The sequence below is a fragment of the Hyperoodon ampullatus genome, assembly GCF_949752795.1.
Source record: "Hyperoodon ampullatus genome assembly, chromosome: 17".
Classification (NCBI taxonomy): Eukaryota; Metazoa; Chordata; class Mammalia; order Artiodactyla; family Ziphiidae; genus Hyperoodon; species Hyperoodon ampullatus.
The window spans coordinates 59,340,611-59,364,771 of record NC_136930.1 but is presented as its reverse complement, the minus strand read 5'-3'; the positions used below and the strand labels follow the sequence as shown (position 1 = coordinate 59,364,771).

The 24,161-nt window shown below is 37.8% G+C and overlaps 1 protein-coding gene across 1 annotated transcript in view; it reads left to right on the top strand.

Moving 5' to 3' along the window:
- TAF2 (TATA-box binding protein associated factor 2) overlaps positions 1-8,597 on the top strand; it is an 82,970-nt gene extending 74,373 nt beyond the window's left edge. The window contains exon 26 of the mRNA XM_079722491.1: positions 8,239-8,597. Within this exon, the coding sequence (XP_079578617.1) occupies positions 8,239-8,501 (263 nt within the window). The 3' untranslated portion in view covers positions 8,502-8,597. The remainder of the gene's footprint in view (positions 1-8,238) is intronic.
- The last annotated feature ends 15,564 nt before the right edge of the window (positions 8,598-24,161 follow it).

Here is a 24,161-nt window from a genome sequence, read left to right as displayed (position 1 = left end):
AGCTAGTCTTAAAATTCAACAGTGTCATTATTAGAATTTAGAAAACATTCATTTTACCAATAGTAGTGTTCCAAAAGTTTATTTATACATGTATTTATTTTGGAACTCTAAAAACAGTTTTCCCATAGACATATTGTTATATTTGATACATAGCTTTCCCAAACTAGCCAACAAAAACCCTTTTTAACTTATACTATACTGAAGAATAGAAGTATCAAACTGAACCACTGTGTGTAACAGTATTTCTAAGAGAAAGGGCACTAAGAGCTCTATATTTTGGAATGTTGGAAGCACAACTTTAACCTAACCCAGGTAAAGTTGGCAGTAAAACAGGAACAGAAGCTGGGATCTCCTACTGGGTAGCTACCTTGGCCTGGGGTTGGGAGTTGGGGGTTCTGGAGAAGAGGCATAGAATAGTGGTAAGGGAAGCTGTGAGCTCTCTTAAATCTCTAGGGATTCTAGATTGACGTTAACAGGTGGGTTTGAGGGGCCTTATTGAAGCTTATCCAACTGAGGCATCTTTTATTTGGCTATAGAATTCTTACAAAAATTTTTGAAGTAGTTGACTAAAAATGAAGAGACTGCAAATAAAGATTTGGATTTCCAGCTTCTCTTGAAAAAGAGTTAATGAGAGGCCCTCTTAGGCAGGGATGTGCTTTCCGTTCCATTGATTCCTTCTGTGTGTGCACCCGGTAGTCTGCTTACTCATTTATGCTCTCTCCTTAGGTTCAAGGCTTTTGAGTTTGAGACCCCTGGTGTTTTTTTCATGTGCTGAGATGAAGTCCAAGATGGCTCCCTCAGAGCCAGTGTGCCAGATGGCAGTTGAGAACTGGAATGTGTTGTAGACGTCATCTGGGAGGGGTGGACACTGTTAAGTAGAGGATAGGTCCTGGTTTACTTTCTAACACCCCACCAGTTTTCTCTTTCCTTGCATATGATAGTGAGAGGCATATTTTAGGGTAGGGATGATATGTGTTTGGTAGGTTAAGCCATTTGGGGTAAGAAAGGAGAAGTGGCAGGGATGTTTTCCTTCATTGCTTAACTTTCTCCTCCTGAGTTAAGGAAGGGAATCCGGAGAAAGGGCTGCGTGGGTCGCATGGTGTGATGGGTTGAGCATACCATGTCCTCTCTTCTCCCACCGCTGCAGCGCCTGAGGCCGCTGGTCTGTCTCCCAGGTTGCTGCGGGGATTGCGGTGATGAGGGGAGGGGAGGAGTGGCAGGAACAGGAGAGGAGGGAAGTCCCTGGTGGTTTCTGTGGGGAAGAAAAGAAGAGTTGCTGCAGTTGCCTAGCCAGGGCTGCTGTACTATGTGACAAATTCTTGCCTAAGTCAGAAAAGCACTATTCTGGTATAGAAATCCATTTAAAAAAAAAAAAAAAAAAAAAAAAGAGCTAGAGTTCTTTCTTTTGAGTCTAATATGAAAAAGACTTTGATATTTTTCTTTAAATTATGATGATATAATTCTACACTTTATTTTTTTTGATCTAAAGAAACTGAAGAACAGACTTCGCACATTTCCTAATAGAAACTGCAGGTTTTGTGTTAAATTTAAACGTATACCTAGTGCGATAAATTTAATAGAATTAGCAGGTTACTCACTGTTATCAGCACTTTTTATCAGATGGGCCCGAAAGCTTCCACATTAGGTGTGTATTAAGTGCCCCTTTCTGTTTGTTTTGCATTTGTTAAATTGACTGCAGCTAACCCTTATCCATAGTGAATTCAGTAGGTCTCTAGGAAAGATTTTATGTTAGATAGAACAACAAAACTGAACATCTGTTTTGTTCTTTCCTTATAACATGAAATAGGCAAATCATAATATTGTGAATTATTTTTATCTCCTTTTCTTGATATATCTCCTATCTGCAATAGAGACATATATTTTGGGTCACTAAAAGTGCTTTCATTAGTTTTATTTTTTATTTTTAAAAAAATTTTTGTTTTATATTGGAGTTTAGTTGATTTACGGTGTTGTGTTAGTTTCAGGTGTACAGCAAAGCGATTTAATTATAAAAGGGCTTTCATTAGCTTTAAAATGAGTGGCACCTAAACTTGGGTGGGCCTCAAGTTCCCAGGCATCTTGTAAACCCCTAAAATGATATGTGGGATTATGCATTGTGTCACGGGGATGGTAATGTATGCATTTTTCTCAGTAGAGATTCTATAGATGACCTCATTATGCTAGTGTGAAAGTAAGCTCGTATGTGTCCCAAATCTTTTTTTTTTTTTTTGCGGTACGCGGGCCTCTCACTGTTGTGGCCTCTCCCATTGCGGAGCACAGGCTCCAGACGCGCAGGCTCAGCGGCCATGGCTCACAGGCCCAGCCGCTCCGCGGCACGTGGAATCTTGCTGGACCGGGGCACGAACCCGTGTCCCCTGCATCGGCAGGCTGCATGATTTTTTGATAAAGCTAACACTAACAGTAATGTAAAAAAAAAAGAGAGAGAGATTTTATATATATACGCTAGTTTGGGGACTCTGTATCTTTTGCAACAATTGGTGCCCAGATAGTCTTCAGAAAAAGAAAAAATTTGAGAGATATCTGACTTATAGTTAAATATGCCACTATATAATTTTAATTTATATTTTAAATGAACTATATAAATATATTCTTGATTCTATAAATATGGGAATATAGGTCCCTAACTAACAGAGTATAGCCAAGTGACAAGGAGAAGTAATAGAGCTTCATAAACAAATTCCTTTAACTCCTATCTCAGTCTACATCAACAGACTTTGCAGCTTTCCAATTGGCTGTCTGCACTATTGGGAGTCTGAGGTCCTTTTCTGCACTGAGAGAAGTTGCATCATTTAATCCTAAACACCTCTACTTGGATTGCAGAAAAGCCAACGATTATACTAGAAACTGTACTTCCCAGTAGAGGCAACTGCCAAGTATACAACTGAGTGTACTCTTTTCCAAGGAATACTAATAGCCACTTCAAAAGTAAATTCAGGGCTTCCCTGGTGGTGCAGTGGTTGAGAGTCCGCCTGCACTGCGCCACCAGGGAAGCCCCCAAATCTTATTGTTATACAGGTCCACATGAGAGAGAAATTGTACTTTCTTATCGCCTTGAATTAGACCTGGTAAAAATTATTCAGGAAAGAAATTAAACATATATTGTCTATAATAAATGAAAACTTATGAGCTAAAGGTTAGTGGTGATGCTAGGGTAACATTAGGTTTTATTAGATGTTCTGTTGTTACAAACACTATTCTAATGAATATTTTTGTATATATTTCTTTGCACTTATGCATGAACACGTTTGTGGGATATGTTTCTAGAAATGAACTTTCTAATTTAAAAAATATGAGCATTTAACATTTTCACGGATAGTGCCAATTTGCCTTAACTTCTCTTTTTTAAAAAACATTTTTATTATAGAAAACTGTGAAGTAGTCAGACTAGTATAATGAACCCCCATGTATCCATTACTCAGATGCAGAAATGATCAGTCAGCTAGCTCATGGTCAGCCTTGTTTTTTTATCTATACCCTTTCCCATTTCCACCTTTCTGAATTATTTTGAAACAAATCCTACATATCATTTTATGCATCGGTAATTTTGTGTGTATCTCTAAATGGTAAGGACTTTAAAAAGTCATAACCACAATAATATTCTTGTACTTTAAAAAATAAATGGTTTTTTCATATCATTAAATATACAGTCACTGTTTACATTTCAGTTGAATCATAAATGCCATTATTTTTATTTTAATTTTTAACAATTTATTTGTTTGAATCACTGTCCACATAGGGTCTACACATTGCAGTTGGCTGATATATCCTTTACATCTTTTAAAATTAAAAGTTTCCAGTCCATTCTTTTTTCTCCTTTACAATGTTATAAACTCCAGGGTTTTGATCTGTAGTTTTCAAGTCTGTATTTTGTTAATTGTATACCTGTGGTGTAATTAACATGTTAGAGTCCTCTGTATTTCCTTTAAATTTGTAATTATATCTAAAAACTTAATTGGATTCAGGGTTATAGATGGTAGTGTGTTCTTCCATCTGGAAGCATACAATGTCTGGTTGACTTTTTTATGAGCTTAGCCACTAAGGTGTTCAAGGCCTGGATCCATTAATTCATTAAGGGTTACAAGACGGTGATATTCTAATTCATCTTTCTGTTTTTATTTATAAGCTGATTATTTATATAAAGTTAACTTCCCCCTCACCTGCTGTTAGCCATTGGTATAGGTCATATAGCAAAAGAAAGATAAAGACTTGATTCTCTCTATGTATTTAATAATTTTCAAAATAATAAGTTGGCTAGCATCCTCCAATGGTGATCAATTCGTTCTAGTCCATTACAGTTATTGTCTTTATCAATATTCAGATTTTCCCAGCTTCGATTGGTGAGAACTCTTGACTCTTGAGTTCTTGAGAAGGCTTTAAACTTCCTTTCTGCTATTATACCAGATGTTTCAGGCTCATCTTGTAAATATTCTAGCCAGACCTGGAATCAGCCATTTGTCCTAGGAGTCCTGGTTTCTAACACCTTTATCCTTGGATCTAGCTAATCCATTGTGTTCTTAATAGACTTCATACAAATCAAGAGAAATGCAAGAATTCTAATCAGTATATCTTGGATGCAAAGTGTAAGACCGCTAGACAAGAGATTGAATTTACTTTTTTTTTTTTTTTTTTTGTGGTACGTGGGCCTCTCACTGTTGTGGCCTCTCCCGTTGCGGAGCACAGGCTCGGGACGCGCAGGCTCAGCGGCCATGGCTCACGGACCCAGCCGCTCCGCGGCATGTGGGATCTTCCCAGACCGGGGCACGAACCCGCGTTCTCTGCATCGGCAGGCGGACTCTCAACCACTGCACCACCAGGGAAGCCCTGAATTTACTTTTGAAGTGGCTATTAGTATTCCTTGGAAAAGAGTACACTCAGTTGTATACTTGGCAGTTGCCTCTACTGGGAAGTACAGTTTCTAGTATAATCGTTGGCTTTTCTGCAATCCAAGTAGAGGTGTTTAGGATTAGATGATGCAACTTCTCTCAGTGCAGAAAAGGACCTCAGACTCCCAATAGTGCAGACAGCCAATTGGAAAGCTGCAAAGTCTGTTGATGTAGACTGAGATAGGAGTTAAAGGAATTTGTTTATGAAGCTCTATTACTTCTCCTTGTCACTTGGCTATACTCTGTTAGTTAGGGACCTATATTCCCATATTTATAGAATCAAGAATATATTTATATAGTTCATTTAAAATATAAATTAAAATTATATAGTGGCATATTTAACTATAAGTCAGATATCTCTCAAATTTTTTCTTTTTCTGAAGACTATCTGGGCACCAATTGTTGCAAAAGATACAGAGTCCCCAAACTAGCGTATATATACAAAATCTCTCTCTTTTTTTTTTTTACATTACTGTTAGTGTTAGCTTTATCAAAAAATCATGAATATAAAAAATGTAATTTTGCAGTAGTAAAATGTGAATAATTCTTGCGAACAGGAACTTTAACACATTAGCTTGTTCTAAAATATTGGAATAGTGCCTGACACAAAGAAGGTACAGTAGTCCATACCAGTTTAATGAATGGTCTATAATAGTTTCTGTACTTTATTCTTCTCTCTTCAAAATCAGTGACCTTCAAAATGCATTTAGTTTGACTAAGTTCACCTGACATCCTATTTAAAAAGAAACACAACAGTTGCATAATTCTGTTATATTCATTCATTCATTTAGCAAGTTTTGGGGAGGTGGAGGTATGAGGATGCTAGATGCTGTGCAATACACTGGGATACAAAGATGATGCCCTATCCTTAAGGAGCTATGAGTCTAATGAAAGAGACCCCAAGATAAAAAGATGTGCAACAGTGTGCACTACGCCACGTGCAGATGAGCAGAGTGGCTGCAGGCACAGACTCTGGAGTCCAGGCTCTTTGGTTTCGTAGCTCAGATTTGCCAGTACCACATTGGGCAAGTCACTTAATTTCTCTGTGTCTTAATTTCCTCGTCTGTATTATGTTGTGGGAACTAATTCTTTTTGGGCAGTTTGGGGAAAACTTCCCTCAAAAATGACATTTAAGCTGTTTTAAATTAAAAAGAACCTAAAATGTTTTTTTTAATTTTCCTTTCTCCTCCTTTAGGTTACAGTTTAAACATAACTTCCCTGGAGAAGTTTGTCTTTGATTCCCCCTGCCCCACTAATTTAAGTCTCCTGTTGTGCTCCTGTTTCACTCTGTGTTTTGTCTTTTTATTAATCGGGAGTACTTATTCAATTTCCTTCTTCTTTGCTACTTTGTAAGCTCCAGGAGAACTGAGATCTGTCCAGTTTATCCCTGTTTTTCCAGTTCCCATGTAGTTCCTGGTATTAGTAAATGAATGTGCAAGTCAGACAAGAAATAAGGGAAGGACGTTCCAAGCATAGGAATAGCATTTACAAATACACAGAGTTACGAAAGGGCTAGTCTGGAATATATAGAAAGGAATAGTGGAAGATAAGATAAATTCAAGACAGAGTGTAAACTGTCCTTAAAATTAGTGGTGAAAGTGATTTTTAGAAAACTTCTATGGTGATGCTTGTTTTGGTAAAAACATGGCTTGGGGCCGGATTGGATCAAAGTCAGCAATGAGAATTTACGTTTTAAAAAGGAAAAGAAACTACTGCATTAAAGTCCATTTTAGTGAAAAGCTTGGCTTTTTGGCTACTCTGAATAAAAAATATATTTTTTTTCAGAAGTTGCTGTACTGAAGTCTAAGGATTTTGTTCTGCCAGTAGAACTACCTGAGTTTTTAAACAAGTAATCATGATAGCTTTGTTTTTAGGAAGATAACTACGCAGCAGGGCCTCTGAACTTCAACACTGTTGACATTTTTGGCCATGAGAATTCTTTGCTCTAGGGGGCTGCCCTGTGTGTTGAATGTTTGGCAGCATCCCTAGCCTCTACCACAGTCACGCTAACACTTCCTCTCCCCATCCCACCCTAATCGTGATGACAAAAATGTCTCCAGACATTGTCAAACAACCCCTGGGGAGAAAAGTTGCCCCTGGTTGAGAACCGCTGCTGTGAAGCCATGTAAAGTGTGGATTCAAGTGTAAGACACTTCAGGCAAAGAAACCAGTTAATAGGAGACTAGTACTGTGATCCAAATGAGATGAGGTGGTCTGAATTAGTACAGTTGCAGGCGGGATAGAGAGGCAGATTAAAGAGATTCTTGTAAGTAAAAATAAACAAGATTTGGTAAGCAGCTAGATCTGGAAGGGAGGGCACCTGAGGTGACTCTTAAGTTTTTTTCTTACTTGGCTGCATGTAAAGCAGTGCCATTAACCTAGAGTAATACAGAGAGAGAATTCTCTGGGTATGGCCCAAGAATTGTAGGGCATGGAGGAAGCAAGAAATTCCTGTACACTAGAGTCTGAGAACTACTCACTACTATAGATTCCTAGGCTGATAGAACATTGGAAATGGAAAGAACCTTCAAAGACATTTGATCCATTTCTAGGTGAGGTAAAATACATGCTGAAGTTTTTGGTTTGCCATTGCATCTAAGTTATATTTATACTATACTGTAGTCTACTAAGTGTGCAATAGCGTTGTGTCTAAAAAAATGTACATACCTCAGTTAAAAAATGCTAACCATCATTTGAACCTTCAGCAAGTCATAATCTTTTTGCTGATGGAAGTATTTTGAAATACTGCAAAAATTACCAAAATGTGACAGAGTGACTAGAGGTGAGCAAATGCTGGTGGAAAAATGGTTCCAATAGATTTGGTCGAGGCAGGGTTGCCACAAATCTTCATTTGTAAAAAGCGCAGTATCTGCAAAGTGCAATGAAACGAACTATGCCTGTAGTGCTAATATCCCCCCCACCCGAATACCATAGAGCAGAACTGTGGTTAAGGAGCTATGTTTTCATTGACCAATGTCAGTCTTAATCTGTAACACACACATCTAGTCGTTGTCACTTCATAGTACTTTAAAATATTGAATATTAATTTTTAGAAGATGGTTGGATAACACACTGGTATATATCATAATCTGTATAGACTACAAGGAATTGAAATACTCACTTCCTGGTCACAATGCTGAAAACTTAACTTTGTGCAACTAATTGGATGTCTTACTTGGATACTTCTCCCATTCCTGATTTTTTTCATGGAAGTGATGTAAACACTTGGGAATCCATTGTCTTCTCTATACTGTCACCAACTCCCTCTTACTTTCATTTCACTTTCCTTGTTATTAACAGGAATTCATTCATTTGGGTGTTTTTAATCTTGAAGGTAAAGAACAATCACCTTTGGAGATGAGTATGCATCCAGTAGCAGCAGCTCCACTCTCAGTATTTACTAAAGAATCTACGTCCTCCAAACACAGCGACCACCATCACCACCATCACCATGAGCACAAGAAAAAGAAGAAGAAGCACAAACATAAGCATAAGCACAAGCATAAGCATGATAGTAAAGAAAAGGACAAGGAGCCTTTCACTTTTTCCAGCCCCGCCAGTGGCAGGTCTATTCGTTCTCCTTCTCTTTCAGACTGAGAAGGGGACAAAGGAGACCTTTTCCTCAGTGTTCAGAAGAATATATGTAACTAAAGCTTTGTCAGCTATAAAGAATGATAAAAGGAAAAAAAAATAGTTGCCTCCCATAGAGATTCAAGTTCTAAACATTTGATTTACATTATTTATACAATTGAAATCTAATTAGGAAAATGTGTTTTATAGTTCTGAATAAACCATTTCATCCTGTTTCCTCCTTAAAATATACACACACACACACACACATACACACACACACAGAGCAAACCCTTTCATAAGGCCCTCATATCCACTGGCAGTCCCCATTCACATCATGATCTCCATGTGTACTGTCAAAGTCAATTATGTTTTAAAGCCTTTGATGGATGTTATGGGGCAAAGTTATGTTTTAAACAGAAGCTACAGCCAAATCTGTGGTAAAACCACTGTTTCCAGTGAAATATTGTATAACACCATTTGGAACTACTGAAAGACAGGGGCTTTTCTATAGGAATCTTCTCTATTGCATATTTTTTTGCATGTTAACCATAGAAACTAAGCATCAGAATTCATAAGCAAGAATACATGATGTTTTCTTTTGCCCTAAAATACTGAAATTTTTAGAAGCAGCTTTAAAAAGAAATTTGAATAATTTTTTGATAGCACATTTGGTGATTATGATGTTGGAATTTAACAGAACTATCAAATCCACAGTTCTCAAATCAAGATGTTTAAATTTTAAGTTCCTTTTTTCACTAAGTCTGAGTGAATACATTCATATGTAGAATATGTTTGCCAAATGTGGACAATTTATATGCCCAATACATATTCTAAAGTTATTTCTCTAAGTATCGTACCTTAAAAAGGTGTTTATATACTGTTTATTAACTTGGACATAGACAGTTTGGCTCTCCTGTGAGTATACCAGAAGCATTTAAAAACATACGAAATGTTTTGGTTTCATACTTCAATAGTTTGTATGTTTGTGTGTTTTTATTTTTATTTCTAAATTTACCATGTGCTTTATTGTTTGTTTGTTTTAAAATGTTATTCATACCTGTTCTATTTTTATCATTTCCCTTATCATTAGAAAGTTGGACAAAATACTTCTTCCCAGAATAGATGTTTCAAAGGGATCCAGTAAAGTTGGACTTTTGAATATACTTGTTTAATAAATAACTTTTTAAATTGATCATTCTGCCTTTGTATTTTCTTATATCTTTTGTTGCCTTTCTCTTTGTGTGTGTATGTAATACACCTGTTCACAAAGTTTGAGGAGAGCTTTGTGGATAAGCAGGATTTGAGCTGGCCCTGTTAGGAAGAGTGATTTCAGTAGGCAGATGGGGTAAAGTTCTCTCAGCAGAAGAGACAGTATTTTCAAAAGTATGGAGGAAAGCAAGGACATAGTCAGGAATTGTAAAGCAGTGCAGTTGGCCGAGAGTGTAAGTGCAAAGGGTGTGTGATCAGACGTTGAAGAGCCTAAATGGCAGTTATTTAAATATTCCCATTAACTGAGTGTTGGCCAACTGAAATTATTTCTGGAAAAAGGAATATTTTTTATTACAGTGTTTAGTGATACCATCTATAGAATTCTCAACTTTGAAAATAGTAAGGATAAATTTCAAAATAATTATGTATTGTCTGAAGACAGTGACGAATAATAGCTACCTACATAATTTAAGCGCCTCTTGTGTATCAAGCATTGTACTAGGAACTGTATGTTATACATGGTATTTCTAAATTGGATATTTATATTGGATGTTTCTTACGAGGAACTTTTTTTTATGGGGAGCTTTCAGTTATTTAAGTTGATGCATAGAGGTAAACAACGAAAAATATTCATATTTTTGTAGATAACTACACATAAGTAATACAAGCTCTAGTGTTAGTTTTCTCAGTCTCCTCGCCCAGAGGTAGTCACTGTTGCCAGTATTACATGTTTAGATCTACTCTATACATATATCTATACAGTGTGTGCATTTTTTTAACAATGATACTTGCAGAAATTTTTTATTTTTGTATAGTTTTATGTAGTTTTTTAATAGTCATTTCTGACTACCACATTTTGTGTCATACCAACAAAGGTTTTTCTTATTCCATGATTGTAAAGTAATTCTCCCATTTTTCTTCTGTTGGTTTTAAAGTTCTATGTTTCAGATTTATGTCCTTTATCTAACTAGAATCCATCTGGAATTTATTTTGATAGAAGGTAGGAGGTAAGGATCTAATGTTTTTTTTCCTTCCAAGATGCTACCCAATGTGTTTAAAACTCCATCTTTTCTCTCTTGACTGCAAGTGTTATATACTAAATTCCCTTATCTATTTGGGTTCATTTCTGGACTTTGTAGTCGGTTTCATGGATCTGCCTACTCATCTGCCAGTACCACACTGTTTAGATTATTTTAGCACTATGGTATGTTTTGATATGGTAGAGCTAGTTTCTCCTCATTACTTTTCTCTTACAGAACTTTTTGGCTATTCTTGTGGGTGATATTCTTTTTCTGGCAGACTTATTTATATACAGTAGAACTTATCCCTTGTGATGTACATTTCTCTGGATTTTGGCAAATTCTTGAACTTGTGTATCCAGCCAGCACAGTCCATCACTCCAAAACTCCCTCATGTTGCTCTTTCGCAGTCAACTCCCCCAACACCCAACCCCTGGCTTCCACTAATTGATTTTCCACTCCTGTTATTTTGCCTTTTTTTGTGGATTTATCTTTCTATATTAATATTAGAATCAATCTTTCTAGCCTTTCCCTGAAACTGTATCTGTAGGTTGATATTGGCTGTGTGTTAAGTCAGGAGTTAACTTAGAACTGATATCTTGGTGTTGATTATTCTTATTAGGGATGTCAGTATAACTATTAATATAATATTTTTAGTTTTATGAAGTAGCTTATTTTTTTTCATTTAGTATTCTATAAATGATGTCTTTTCATTATAAGATTATCTAGTCCTTTATGCTAATTTTGTGCTTTTGTTACTGTATTCATCAATTCCAGAGAAACGTAATATATATTTGTTAAAAAGTTTTGACTCAGATGATTATGGAGGCTGAGAAGTTCTACAATCTGTTACCTGCAAGCTAGAGACCCAGGAAAGCTAGTGGTGTGGTCCAAAGGCCTGAGAGCAACAGAGTCCGCAGTGTAGGGTCCAGTCCAGTCTGAAGGCCTAAGAACCAAGACTGCGAGGGCAGAGGAAGATCAGTGTCCCAGCCTTCATACAGTCAGGCGGAGAGGGGATTTAACCTTCCTCCACCTCAGGCCCTCAGCGATTGGACGATTGCCCACCCACGTTGGGAAGGGCCTTCTGCTTTGCTTAGTCCAGCAATTCAAATGCTAATCTCTTCCTGAAACACCCTCCAGACACAACCAGAAATGATGTTTAACCAGCTATTCGCACATCTCTTGACCTAGTCAAGTTGACATGTAAAATTAGCCATCACAGCCACATTACTAAATTCTCAATATTTTAAATGCGTTTCTTGGGTTTTACCGGAAAATAATCACATCTATAAATGATGGGTAATTTTTTTTTTTTTTTTTTTTTTTTGCGGTACGCGGGCCTCTCACTGTTGTGGCCTCTCCCGTTGCGGAGCACAGGCTCCGGACACACAGGCTCAGCGGCCATGGCTCACGGACCCAGCTGCTCCGTGGCATGTGGGATCTTCCCAGACCGGGGCACAAACCCATGTCCTCTGCATGGGCAGGCGGACTCTCAACCACTGCACCACCAGGGAAGCCCAAATGATGGGTAATTTTATTACCTCTTTTCTAATGTTTGTGCATTTAATTTTCCGATTTCTTCTTTTGTGTGACTTCTTTTTCTTGCTAAGTTTGCCTGAGAGCTGCAGGGATGGGCATCTTTCCTCAACACCTTCACTCTGCATTTGATAGCCCTTCCTCATGTGTTGTGGGTTTGCGTTTCTAATTTCTTAGAAGTCGAAGTTTACAATTTTTGTTTCATGTTCTTATTTCTTTTGGATGATTCTTAAGGAGAGAATGGAAAAGCTACTTTACTACACAAGCCTTGTAAACTCCTTAAAAAGACATTTTGATCAAAATTATTGAAATCCTTGTCTGATAAATAGCTGGAAAGCTTCTTAGTTTTCCCATCCTCTTCTCCTGACTCATTTCTTCTGTTTCCAACTTACTGTAAGTAAATGCAACTCTTCATGTCAAATGTGCTCCAGCCCAAGCCCCAGGTCTTGAGGACTGGACTGGACTTACTGACTCACTTCTAAAGAATAGAGTATGGAAAGGGGACAATAGCAGCTTTACAGCAAAGAAAGGTGGTAGGACACTGCCTTAACCGAGTGATCATGGTAAACATCACCAATGATAAGTCATGTCCACATTTGTGTTCTGATGTGATGAGAAGGGTACCTCTGTAGATACACTTCTCTGTGGGTATAAAAGCCCACAATCCTAGTCTACCCAGTCTAATCGTGAGGGGAAAAAAAATCAGACAAACCCAAACTGAGGGACACACTACAAAATACGTGATTATTATTCCTCAAAATGGTTGGAGTTGTGAAAAACAATTATGTGAGAGACTGTCAGATCAGAGAAGACGAAGGAGGTATGACAAGAATATAATGGGTTTTCCTGGATTGGATCCTGCAACAGAAAAAGGACATTAGTGAAAAAGCTAGTGAAATCTAAATACATTCTGGAGTTTTGTTAATGTACCAATGATGATTTCTTAGCTTTGACCAATGTTCGGTGGTAATGTAGGATGCTAACAATAGGGGTAACCGGGTGAAGGATAGATAGGAATACTTGCTAAGAGGGAAAATTTACTAATGCAGTTGTAATCCTTCTAAGCTATGAGTGTATTTTGATCATTTCTGTAACCTTAATTATTTACTTCATGAAGAGATATAAAAATTCATTTTCCTCACCTCATGATTTTAGAAGAAAATGTATGTACTTAACGGAGGAATATTTGAAGAGAGGTCAAAGGATAAAGACCCGAAGGTTGAATATTGTGAAACTTATGAGGAGAAATATTTAAAAAAATAATTTCTTCTAAAGAAGAGAAGAAAAGGCTGAGGAGCTTTTAAAAAAAAAAAAGAATTTTAAAGTTTCCAGTTAAGATGCTGTAAGAAAATGAGGACTTTCTGATTCTGAGTCTCAGTTCCAAGAATTCTTGTAGTAAAGAAACATGTTTAACACAACATTTTCCCAAACTTACTGGACTGTGGACCTTTTTCCTGTTAGAATTTTGGAAAATTCTATTCCATAGGTATGATTTTCAGTGTTACCCTGGTATTTATACTGGACTATTTTATTACCAAAATAGGGATTTCTCAACCAACTATTCTAGAAAATTTATTGTTGTTGAATAATCAGGCTTTACTTAAAAATATCCTTACTGGTTAATAAAACAAAACCTAATTATTGAGATCCTTCTCTGTTTATCACACTGGTGGAGTCTTGTGACTTTTAAAGTTTCTTGGCAAACGGTGGTCTATATTTTTTATTTTATTTTATTAAAAATTTTTTTATTGAAGTATAGTTGATTTACAATATTGTATAAATTTCAGGTGTACACAGCACAGCAATTCAGTTATACATATATATAAGTATATATTTTTTCAGATTCTTTTCCCTTACAGGTTTTACAAAATATTGAGTATAGGTCCCTGTGCCCTATAGTAGGTCCTTGGTGGTTACCTGTTTTATACACAGTAGTGTGTATATGGTAATCCCAGCCTTCTAATTTATTTCCCACCCCCCTTTCCTCTTTGGTAACCATAAGTTTGTTTTCTGTGTCTGTGAGTCTCTTTCTGGAAATAAGTTCATTTGTGTCTTTTTGTTTTTTTACATTCCACATAACAATATGATAGTTGTCTTTGTCTGGCTCACTTCACTTAGTATGATAATCTCTAGGTCCATCCATGTTGCTGCAAATGGCATTATTTCATTCTTATTTAAAAAATTTTTAACTTAATAATTATCTATGTCACTTAAGCACAATAATTGAATGCCTATACATGCCACATTTATTTATTTTTTTGCTAAAATAAATGTATTTCCTCTGGTTTAGCCCAGTGATCTCCAAATATTTTTGTTATTCACTCCATTAGTTTAAAAAGAAATTAAGTGCATATATCAGATGTACATACATTTGTTTATAAGTATGTAGTAATGCATAACAGTCCAGTCTGGGTGGTGGTGTTTTTTTTTTTTAATCCATGCTGACAAGCTTTGTCTTTTCAATAGTGTATTCATATCATTCACATTTAAAGTAATTATATAGTTTTTATAGCTATATTAATATCTACCATATTCATTATTAAAAGTATACAAGAAAGCATCAGATAAAGATGAAATAAATTTTTTGTATATGTCCTGCAATTTGTGATAGCCTTGTACTAACTACTTAATATCTCAAAGCCCAGTATAAACTTTGTTCAAGTTTCATTAGTAACAAGTATTTGTCCCTCCATCTTTCAAATTAATAATTTATATTTTTCTTCTCTGATTTGACTAGGAGATAATAAAAAACTTTCTATGTACTATGCACTAGTCTAAGTACTTTTTATGCATTAACTAATTTAATCTTAACAACAACCATATGAGATAGGCGTTATGATTATGATAAAGAAATTGAGGCGTAGAAACGTTAAGCCAAAGATCACACCTTGTAAGGGAAAGCATTTGGACTCAAACCTAAGAGTTGTTATCTCTTACACTAGCACTGTCCATGTAGTAGCCACTAGCCACATGTGGCTATTTAAATTTAAATTATATTTGAAAAATAAAAACGTAGTTCCTCAGTTGCACTAGCTGCATTTCATCTGTTCAATAACCATATGTTAGTGACTTCCATGTTGGACAGCACCCGTCGAGAGCATTTCCATCATCGCAGTAAGTTGTATTGGACAGCACTGACTTACACGATCGGTCACCATGTTTTTATCTTGCAACGTGGCCTTGGAAGAGCTCATGCTATGAAACAAGCATGGGCGTAGCTCTTTTTCAGTTGTTTGTCTGTGCTTATATGATTGGTATTGTCTTCAATCCAGTGTGGGGTTTTTTTTGGTAGGAATCTTTGAAAGACAGTTGTCTACTTTGTTGTGTTGGTTTAGTTAAACCTAGAGGATATAACCCATAAGTCCATTTAACTGGGCACATATAAACTGCAATATGTCAAAATACAGGAATGAGTGAGGATACCACTGTCCCCAACCCCTTGCTGTTGTGAAGTACCTCACATATTGTCTGACATAGGATTCAAGTGAGAATCTCAATGTCATTTGTATGTAGATAGATCCATATAAGCAGATGTTCTAAACAGTCTTCTTAGATCTCTTGCATGCTCCTTGTAGTACATAGGCACCCTACTTGTAAGGTCCCTACTGTAGATCTTTGACCTTACACTTTTGACCTGTTTATCCTTCTTCTTCAGTGCCTCGCTTTTTAAATCATTGGTCCTCTGGCCTCCGCTTTGCAAAAGAATAAGCAAACCTTAGGGCTTGAGACCAGCAGGATTTGCTCAGCAGGGGAACTGAAATCTTAACAGGACACAGATGTTTACTATGTGGGATACAGGGCCAGAAGGAGACAATAAATAAAAGGATAAAAATAAGAGTTCTTCAAAGTTGCTTTCTTTGATTCTTTCAAGAAAAATTGTGGTTGCTTCTTTGGCAAGATAAAAATCCTTTCTTCTTAACATTTCTTGCAAACACATTTTCTTCTTTTAGCGCCACTCTTTTTTTTTTTTGGTGGATAATTTTTTTTTAACTTTTTAATTGAAGTATAGTTAATGTACAATATTATATGTTACAGGTGTACAATATAGTGATTCACAATTTTTAAAGGTTATACTCCATTTATAGTTATTATACAATATTGGCTATTTTCCCTGTGTTGTACAATAAATCCTTGTAACTTTTATACATAATAGTTTGTACCTCTTAATTCCCTACCTCTATGTTGCCTCTCCCCTCTTCCCTCTATCTGCTGATAACGACTAATTTGTTCTCTATGTCTGAGTCTTGTTTCTTTCTTTGTATTAAACTTAGTGTCACATTTCTGTTTATTTACCATTTCACTAGAAATTCCTCCACGCAATCATAAAAAAATAATGACATTTTTATTGAATTTATTTCATAATTGATAGGGCCTGATATTTGTTTTTTTAATGTGTATGAGACAATAAAATTGGGATTAATGTAATTCCTTTGCCAATACTTTTTTTTTTTTTGGCTGTGTTGGGTCTTCGTTGCTGCCCACAGGCTTTCTCTAGTTGCGACGAGTGGGGGCTACTCTTCGTTGCGGTGCACGGGCTTCTCATTGCAATGGCTTCTCTTGTTGTGGCGCACGGGCTCTAGGTGTGCGGCTTCAGTAGTTGCAGCATGCGGGCTCAGTAGTTGAGCTTTGCCAATACTTTTCAAACAGTTGTCTGTGTAGTGTTTTAAAGTGAAAGGTGACAAGAAACTAGTAGATTTCATTACCTCTTGAGAATACACTGTGCTTCTCAATGGGAGCACGATTAGGCAGCTGGGGTATTTTGTGAAGGACTGTCCCACGTGTTACTGGACATTTAACACTCTGGTCCCAGCCCGATAACAGGCCCAATCATTGCAGCAGTCAGAACTTTCTTACCTATCTTCAAATGCCTCTCCTGGAGTGGGTACTGCTCGGGTTGCGGACTGTCTGGCTATCAGTATTTTCTCCAGACTCTCATTACTGTCTCTCAGCTTAAGGGAGAGAATATTACGAAAAATCTCTAGTTAAAATTGAATAAAAATTTCCATTCATAAAAAACAAAACAAAACAAAGCCTTATAATTTCTAACAATAGCTCTTACTCATTAAGCATCTACCATGAGCCTGACACTGTGCTACATACTTTATGTGCATCTTCTTGTTTCATACTCATTGTAACATGTGACATGAGCGGCAGTATTCTCATTTTACAATGGATGAGGAAACCATTATTAAATGCATAATATATGATTAAAATTTATCATCCAATATTTGTTAAGTACATTCTACATACTAGGCACTGAGATAAATTCATGAACAAGATAGACACAGTTTGCCCTCAATGAACTTGCCCTGAGTTTACACAGCTCAATAAGAAGCATGAAGATTTTAACCCAGATCTGTCATTTCTAAAACTGTCTCCTATTTCTTCCACTGCCTCTACCCCAATTGTCTTCCTGAAGAAGAATTTAGTCAACCAGAGTAACTGTAACTGATGAACTGTACATCTACGTAGGTGACAAACAGCACTCAGCAGTAAGCTTTCCGTTCTTTCTCCTCCTTAGGGTTGCTGGGGTCCATGTGAACAGCCCTCTTGAGGGTAGTGCAGTGTACAGCCTGCATGGCTGTAAATGAGCAAGAGACATCTCTGCCTGGGATACTTTCCCCTTTCCTATACAATGCTTTCCTGACTAAGGAAGTTGTACCTTGTATTGAGACTCCACTAAAATACCTCCTCTGACCCATAGGTTTTTCATATTCTAATCAACCAACCTTCCTCTCTCCCTCCCTTCCATCCGTCCTTCCTTCCTCCCTTTCACTCGTGCATATGAGTATTTTTGAATGCCCACTCCACTGTGATCATATTGTCAATAAGATAGACAGTCCTATCCTCAAAGATCACACCTCTCAGAACTAGTCTTTCCACTCCCACCTTTCTCATCGTGTGTATAACTCATATCGTGCTTGCATAGTTTATTAGGTACTAGTGTGTCCTTCAATACTTTACTGTGATGGCGTTTGTTTGGAACATTGATTAGAGTAACACTGATGGGCATTCACTTAAGTGACTTTCTTATTTTGATTGGCATGATAGCTGCAAGTTTGTATGCCAGTGTATAGGCTGATGTGCAGAGTTTGGTACAAAGGAGAATTGCATAAAATATATTATTTCATTTTCTTACTTTCAAACATTGAGGAGTAGGCTCTAGAGGGCTTTGTTTTTTCAGCTACTTGCCTATATCAGATGTTCTATGTAACATGCACATGTTAGTTATTATGCATATAGTAGAGAGAGAGAAAAGGACTCAGGAAATGGGATGGGTTAAAAAGGTTGAAAAAAATTTTTAATTTCTCAAGATAAACTTTTACCCCCAAAACATGTTCCTTGGCTATGTGATGTCCTTCCCATTTGATTATGAGTTACTGAGGGTGGAGGTCATGTCACTATCCTGTTTATGATGCTTATTCTCCCTTAACCATCTAGTATCACTGCAAGTCACTGTTGGAACTTCACATGGGCTCAGAATGTATTGAATTGACTATGAAAGCAGAAGGTGATTTCATCAGCCAGAGGGTGAATAATATTGTGGAGAGATCATGGTTCTGGAAGACAGGAAACCTGAATTCTATGTCCCAACTGGAATATCTAGTGTTGTGCCCTCAAATATATCACCCAACCTCACTGGGGCCAGTTTTGTTGAAAAATGAGAAGACTGGATAAGATTGGCTCAAAGTTTCCAAAATCCTGTGATTATTCTGTTACCACTCTACAGTAAATGCAGAGGGAAATTTACACATTGGGTAAGAAATCTAGGTTGTAGAGTCCTTATTTCCATTTTTAAATATAGGCAGCCTTGATCGGTTTTATTTGAACTTTCTAAAAAGGACTTATATTTCCACTTCAGACTATCTGCATATGCCTAAGACATTTTGTAGTTAGATATGTGAACATGAAAGTTTTCAAATGACTGTAAACTATTTTTTCTTGTCTTTTTGGAGAGACTCATCTTTTTCCCAAGACCAGTTCCCAGTGATGCTCATCAGCTGCTATGATTCGTTTTTAGAACTTTTACAGACTCCACAGTCATAAAACCCACACCAAGTCAGTAGGTATCATTGAATGCCTGCTGAGTGAGAGATTCCGTGGAGAATATAAAGCCCCTGCCTTCAAGGTGGCTAGGTTCTAGTCGTAGAGTTAAAATCAATACATAAGTAGCAGTAATAGGAACTTGAACCTGGAGTCTAAGCTTCAACTATAGAGATATAGATAGACCTTCCTCGATTTATTATGGGCTATGTCCCAATAAACCCATCATTAAGTTGAAAATATTGTAGGTAGAAAATGAATTTAACCTACTAAACATCATAGCCCAGCCTACCTTAAACATGCTCAGAACACTTATATTAGCCTACAGTTGGGCAAAATCATCGTAACACAAGCCTATTTTATAATAAAGTATTGAATAGCTCATATACTTTATTAAATGCTGAACTGAAAGTGAAAAACAGAATGTTTGGGTCCAGAATGGTTGTAAATGTATGGGTTCTTTACCCTTGTGGTCACATGGCTGAGCTGGGGCTCCCTACTGCTGCCCAGTACCACAAGAGTATCATACTGCATATCACTAGCCCAAGAAAAGGTCAAAATTCAAAAATCGAAGTACGATTTCTACTGACCACATATGACTTGTGCACCATAATAAAGTCAAAAAATCATAGAGAGAACCATTGAAAGTTGGGGACCTTCAGTACTTTAAGGCAGGCCATGAAGGGAGTAGGGGAAGCCTTGCCAAGTTCTCTTCTCCAATTACAGATATGCTCTAAAACTTCCTGGTGAAGATTTTTAATTGCATACTTTCTAAAACTCTTGGGCCCTGCCTGTAATCCTATACCAGAGAGCCTTCTTACCCTTGAAATTCAGTGTCCAGGAAGTCTATCCAGGACTGAGAGAACAATGCCAGGACAGATCCTATGACTCTTCACTGTTAATCTGTGCATATCAAGTAAAAAAAATAGGATGAGGGAGTGAAATTTTAATAAAACTCATTCCTTTTACTTGGAGGATAAGTATGTCCATCCTAGTTGTTTGTGTTAAAAAGTCCTATTCTGAAATGATGACAGCGGTAGGTGCTTTGTTGGTTGGCTGGTAGATTGTTATGATTGTCGTTTTAATGTTCCTACTTGGTAAGGTCAAAGTTGATAATCCTTGAATTCCCCAAGTGTAGTAACCACTGCTGTCAGTGCCATGCAGACTTAGCTTATGTCTCCATGGAATTTATCTTCTGCTCTTTCACCCTATCTGAGGAAGTAAAGCCAGTAATACTCTGCTCATTTTATGGTTGAACAAACAGAGTTGGAACCATGTGTTCTACATTTTCTATTAATGTAATACAGGCTTGTCCTGGCATTGATTAAAAATCTGCTCTCCAGACACCTCTGTACATAGTCATTATACACATAGAGTTATATATGAGGTCACCAGACCTCACATGTCCCTTACACCTTGCAAATATGGGACCAAGTCCTTTCATGCGGTAGGGAGGCATCATTCTCTAAATATTGTGGTTTTAATTAGTAATGGTAAGGTTTTTTTTAACTGAAAAATGGAGATGTCTATTTTCCTGGCGAAAACTTCTAACATCTTTTGAATATCTTGCTTTGAGGGGACACTTCACACATCAGGTTTTGATTCTCATGCAGTTGTTTTCCATTCCAGGAGGAGCCAACTATTATCCTAAAAGGTCAGTATTTGGTTTCCATGCTTAATCAAGCAATCGAGCTTCATGACAGTTTTTCTATTAAACACAGAGGGGTTTTTGTTGTTGTTGTTAAAACAGATGTCCTTCTGCTGCATCTTAGGTGATTGCCTGGTGTTTCAGAAGACTTAACACAAGAGCTGGCTACTTCTTCACTTCTTTTTCCAATTATTCCTGCAGGGGCTTCAGCTGAGGCATGCCTTAGCGTGTCTATAAGGGGAAAAAAATGTGAATATTAAGTAGAGTACAAAAAGTAATTCAGAAGCAGTGGAACCGGTTAAAGACCTCTACCCAGTTGTCCTAATGACTCTTTACATTGTTACTGCTTAGGCTTTGGAGTCCACAAGGCTGCCTTTGAATCTTGCCTTTGTGATGTAAAACACTGGTTAGGTGCTCACGCAGTCGTATTCGTTCTCACCTCTTGCTTACAGAACCTTAATTTTGTGTGCGTGAAAATGTGTCTCCTACTTAATTTTCCTTTCAAGCTTCACTTCAGCTCGAGGGGCCATATATGACAGAGTCCTGGCCATCTGCTGGGGTTCTGTCACAGCTTTCCTGATAAAAAGAGGACCCTTATGGCTCATACCCTCTTCTGCTCTCTTTCTGCCTTAAACATTGACGTGATGTCTAGAACTGCAGCAGCTGTCATGTGCTCCTGCAGAAAAGGCTGAAAGAGTCACAGATACCAGCCCCCTGACATTGTTGAAAAGCTAATCCAACATCTGCACTCGCCATATTCCAGATTGTCAATTATGTAGAAGAATAAACCATTATTTGTGTAAGCCATGATGTTCATATGGTCCTTTGCTTGAAGTTGAATACATTCCTAACTGCTACAGGAAGTACCATTCTTATCTCAGAGGAAACTGAGGCCCAGATATGTTGAATAATTTGTCTGCTTTACATAGCTAGTCATTGATGGAACTGGACTTCAGACCCCACAAGGCTGAATTTAGAGCCTGAGCTCTTAACCACTTACCTTATGGTTTGGGGAGGAATGAAATGAAATTACTTATATAAAGCATTTTAGCTTAGCATGGTGCCCAGCTTGTAGTACACTCTCATTAAAGTGTTAAGACCTTTCCCCAAACCACAGCTCCTTGTTAACGCTTAACAACATAATCCTCAGGTTTAGATTTTGATGAAGTTATTTTCCATTCAGAGAGGAGTCAGCTTTTATCCTACAAGGTCAGTATTTTGTTTCCATGCTTAACTGAACAATCTAGTTTCATGACTATAGTAGATGCTCAGTAAGTTTGTTGAATGAGTGAATGAATAATTCTCTTTAAGAAAATTCTCAAGTACCACGCTTAGGAGGTCACTGTATACATTTTTGGTATCAGTATAGTACAAAAGTTCAGTGAAAGTTCTAGAAACTAGTCTGCCTGGGTTCAAATCCAGCCTCCACCACTGACCGATGAGCTGTGTGGCCTTAGGTAAATCACTTAATCTCTCTGTGCCTTAGTTGCTTTATCTATAAGAAAGGGATAATAATAATCCAAATTGCCTCATAGTAATGTTGTTAGAATTAATTGAAATAATACAATTAAAACAATTTTTGTAAAGCCCTGGTATATGCACTCAACAGATGTTAGCTTTTACAACTATTAATTATTTTTATTAATCTGTATGTGCCCTGCCAAAAGTGGCTCCAATTCATTAAGCCATGTTGAAAACAAGATTCTCCTGTAGTAGATGCAGAAATTTAAGTGTGGATTCATGGTGACTTACCCACATTCAAATATAATAGGATCAGAATAAAAACTTGGGAGTCTTAGCTTGGTAGCCAGTTCCTACATGCGTGCTTTCTTTTTTAAAATATAAATTCACTTTAAGTCTTGGTATTTGCCTTTTAACACTACAAAGAAAAACAAAGTGTACTCTTAACTTGACAAATTATAAAATGTCATTCCCACTTGGTTCCCTCTCCCCATTTCTCTTTTCAGATTTGCATATAAGTTTATTTGAGAGGAGTCAAGTCAACTTGATCAGGAAAAAATAGCATCTACCGGGCTTCCCTGGTGGCGCAGTGGTTGAGAGTCCACTTGCCGATGCAGGGGACGCGGGTTCGTGCCCCGGTCCGGGAAGATCCCACATGCCGCGGAGCGGCTAGGCCCGTGAGCCATGGCTGCTGAGCCTGCGCGTCCAGAACCTGTGCTCCACAACGGGAGAGGCCACAACAGTGAGAGGCCCGCGTACCACCAAAAAAAAAAATAAAATAAAATAAAATAGCATCTACCTTACTAGCAATTATCATTACAACTTAAAAATGAAACAGTCAACATCAATGACAACAAAAACTGGCAATTATAATGTTAGCTTACAGAATTCTATTTTTAAAAAGGGGCTAGGGGCTTCCCTGGTGGCACAGTGGTTGGGAGTCCGCCTGCCGATGCAGGGGACACGGGTTCGTGCCCCGGTCCAGGAGGATCCCGCATGCCGCGGAGCGGCTGGGCCCGTGGGCCATGGTCGCTGGGCCTGCGCATCCGGGGCCTGTGCTCCATGACGGGAGGGGCCACGGCGGTGGGAGGCCCACGTACTGCAAAAAAAAAAAAAAAAGGGGGGGGCTAAAACTTCTGGAAAGGTATGAAGAGATCTACAGACCCATTCTTTAGCGAAACAACGATAGCTGGTGAAAATGATAAAAAAAAAACACAACTATTTAAAGTCTCTGGAGGGACTTCCCTGGTGGCACAGTGGTTAAGAATCCACCTGCCGATGCAGGGGACACGGGTTCGAGCCCTGGTCCGGGAAGATCCCACATGCCGCGGAGCACCTAAGCCCGTGCGCCACAACTACTGAGCCTACGCTCTAGACCCTGCGAGCCACAACTACTGAAGCCCCTGCTCCTAGAGCCCATGCTCCGCAACAAGAGAAGCCACCGTAATGAGAAGCCTGCACACCGCAACAAAGAATAGCCCCAGCTCGCCACAACTAGAGAAAGCTCGTGCACAGCAATGAAGATCCAGTGCAGCCAAAAGTAAATAAATAAATGTATTTTTTTTAAGTCTCTGGAAATTGTCCTAGGAGCATACAACAAATGGAGAAATATTTATTCGGCAAAATCTATCAAATATGTAAGACTAGTGAGAATCAGTGGCACTTGAATCATAATCCTCTCCCTCACTCTCTCTCCCCACTAGCTGAGCTTGAAGAAAACTCTAGTCTAGGCAGGTGTGGCCAAAAAGACAGAATTCCCATTCCCTC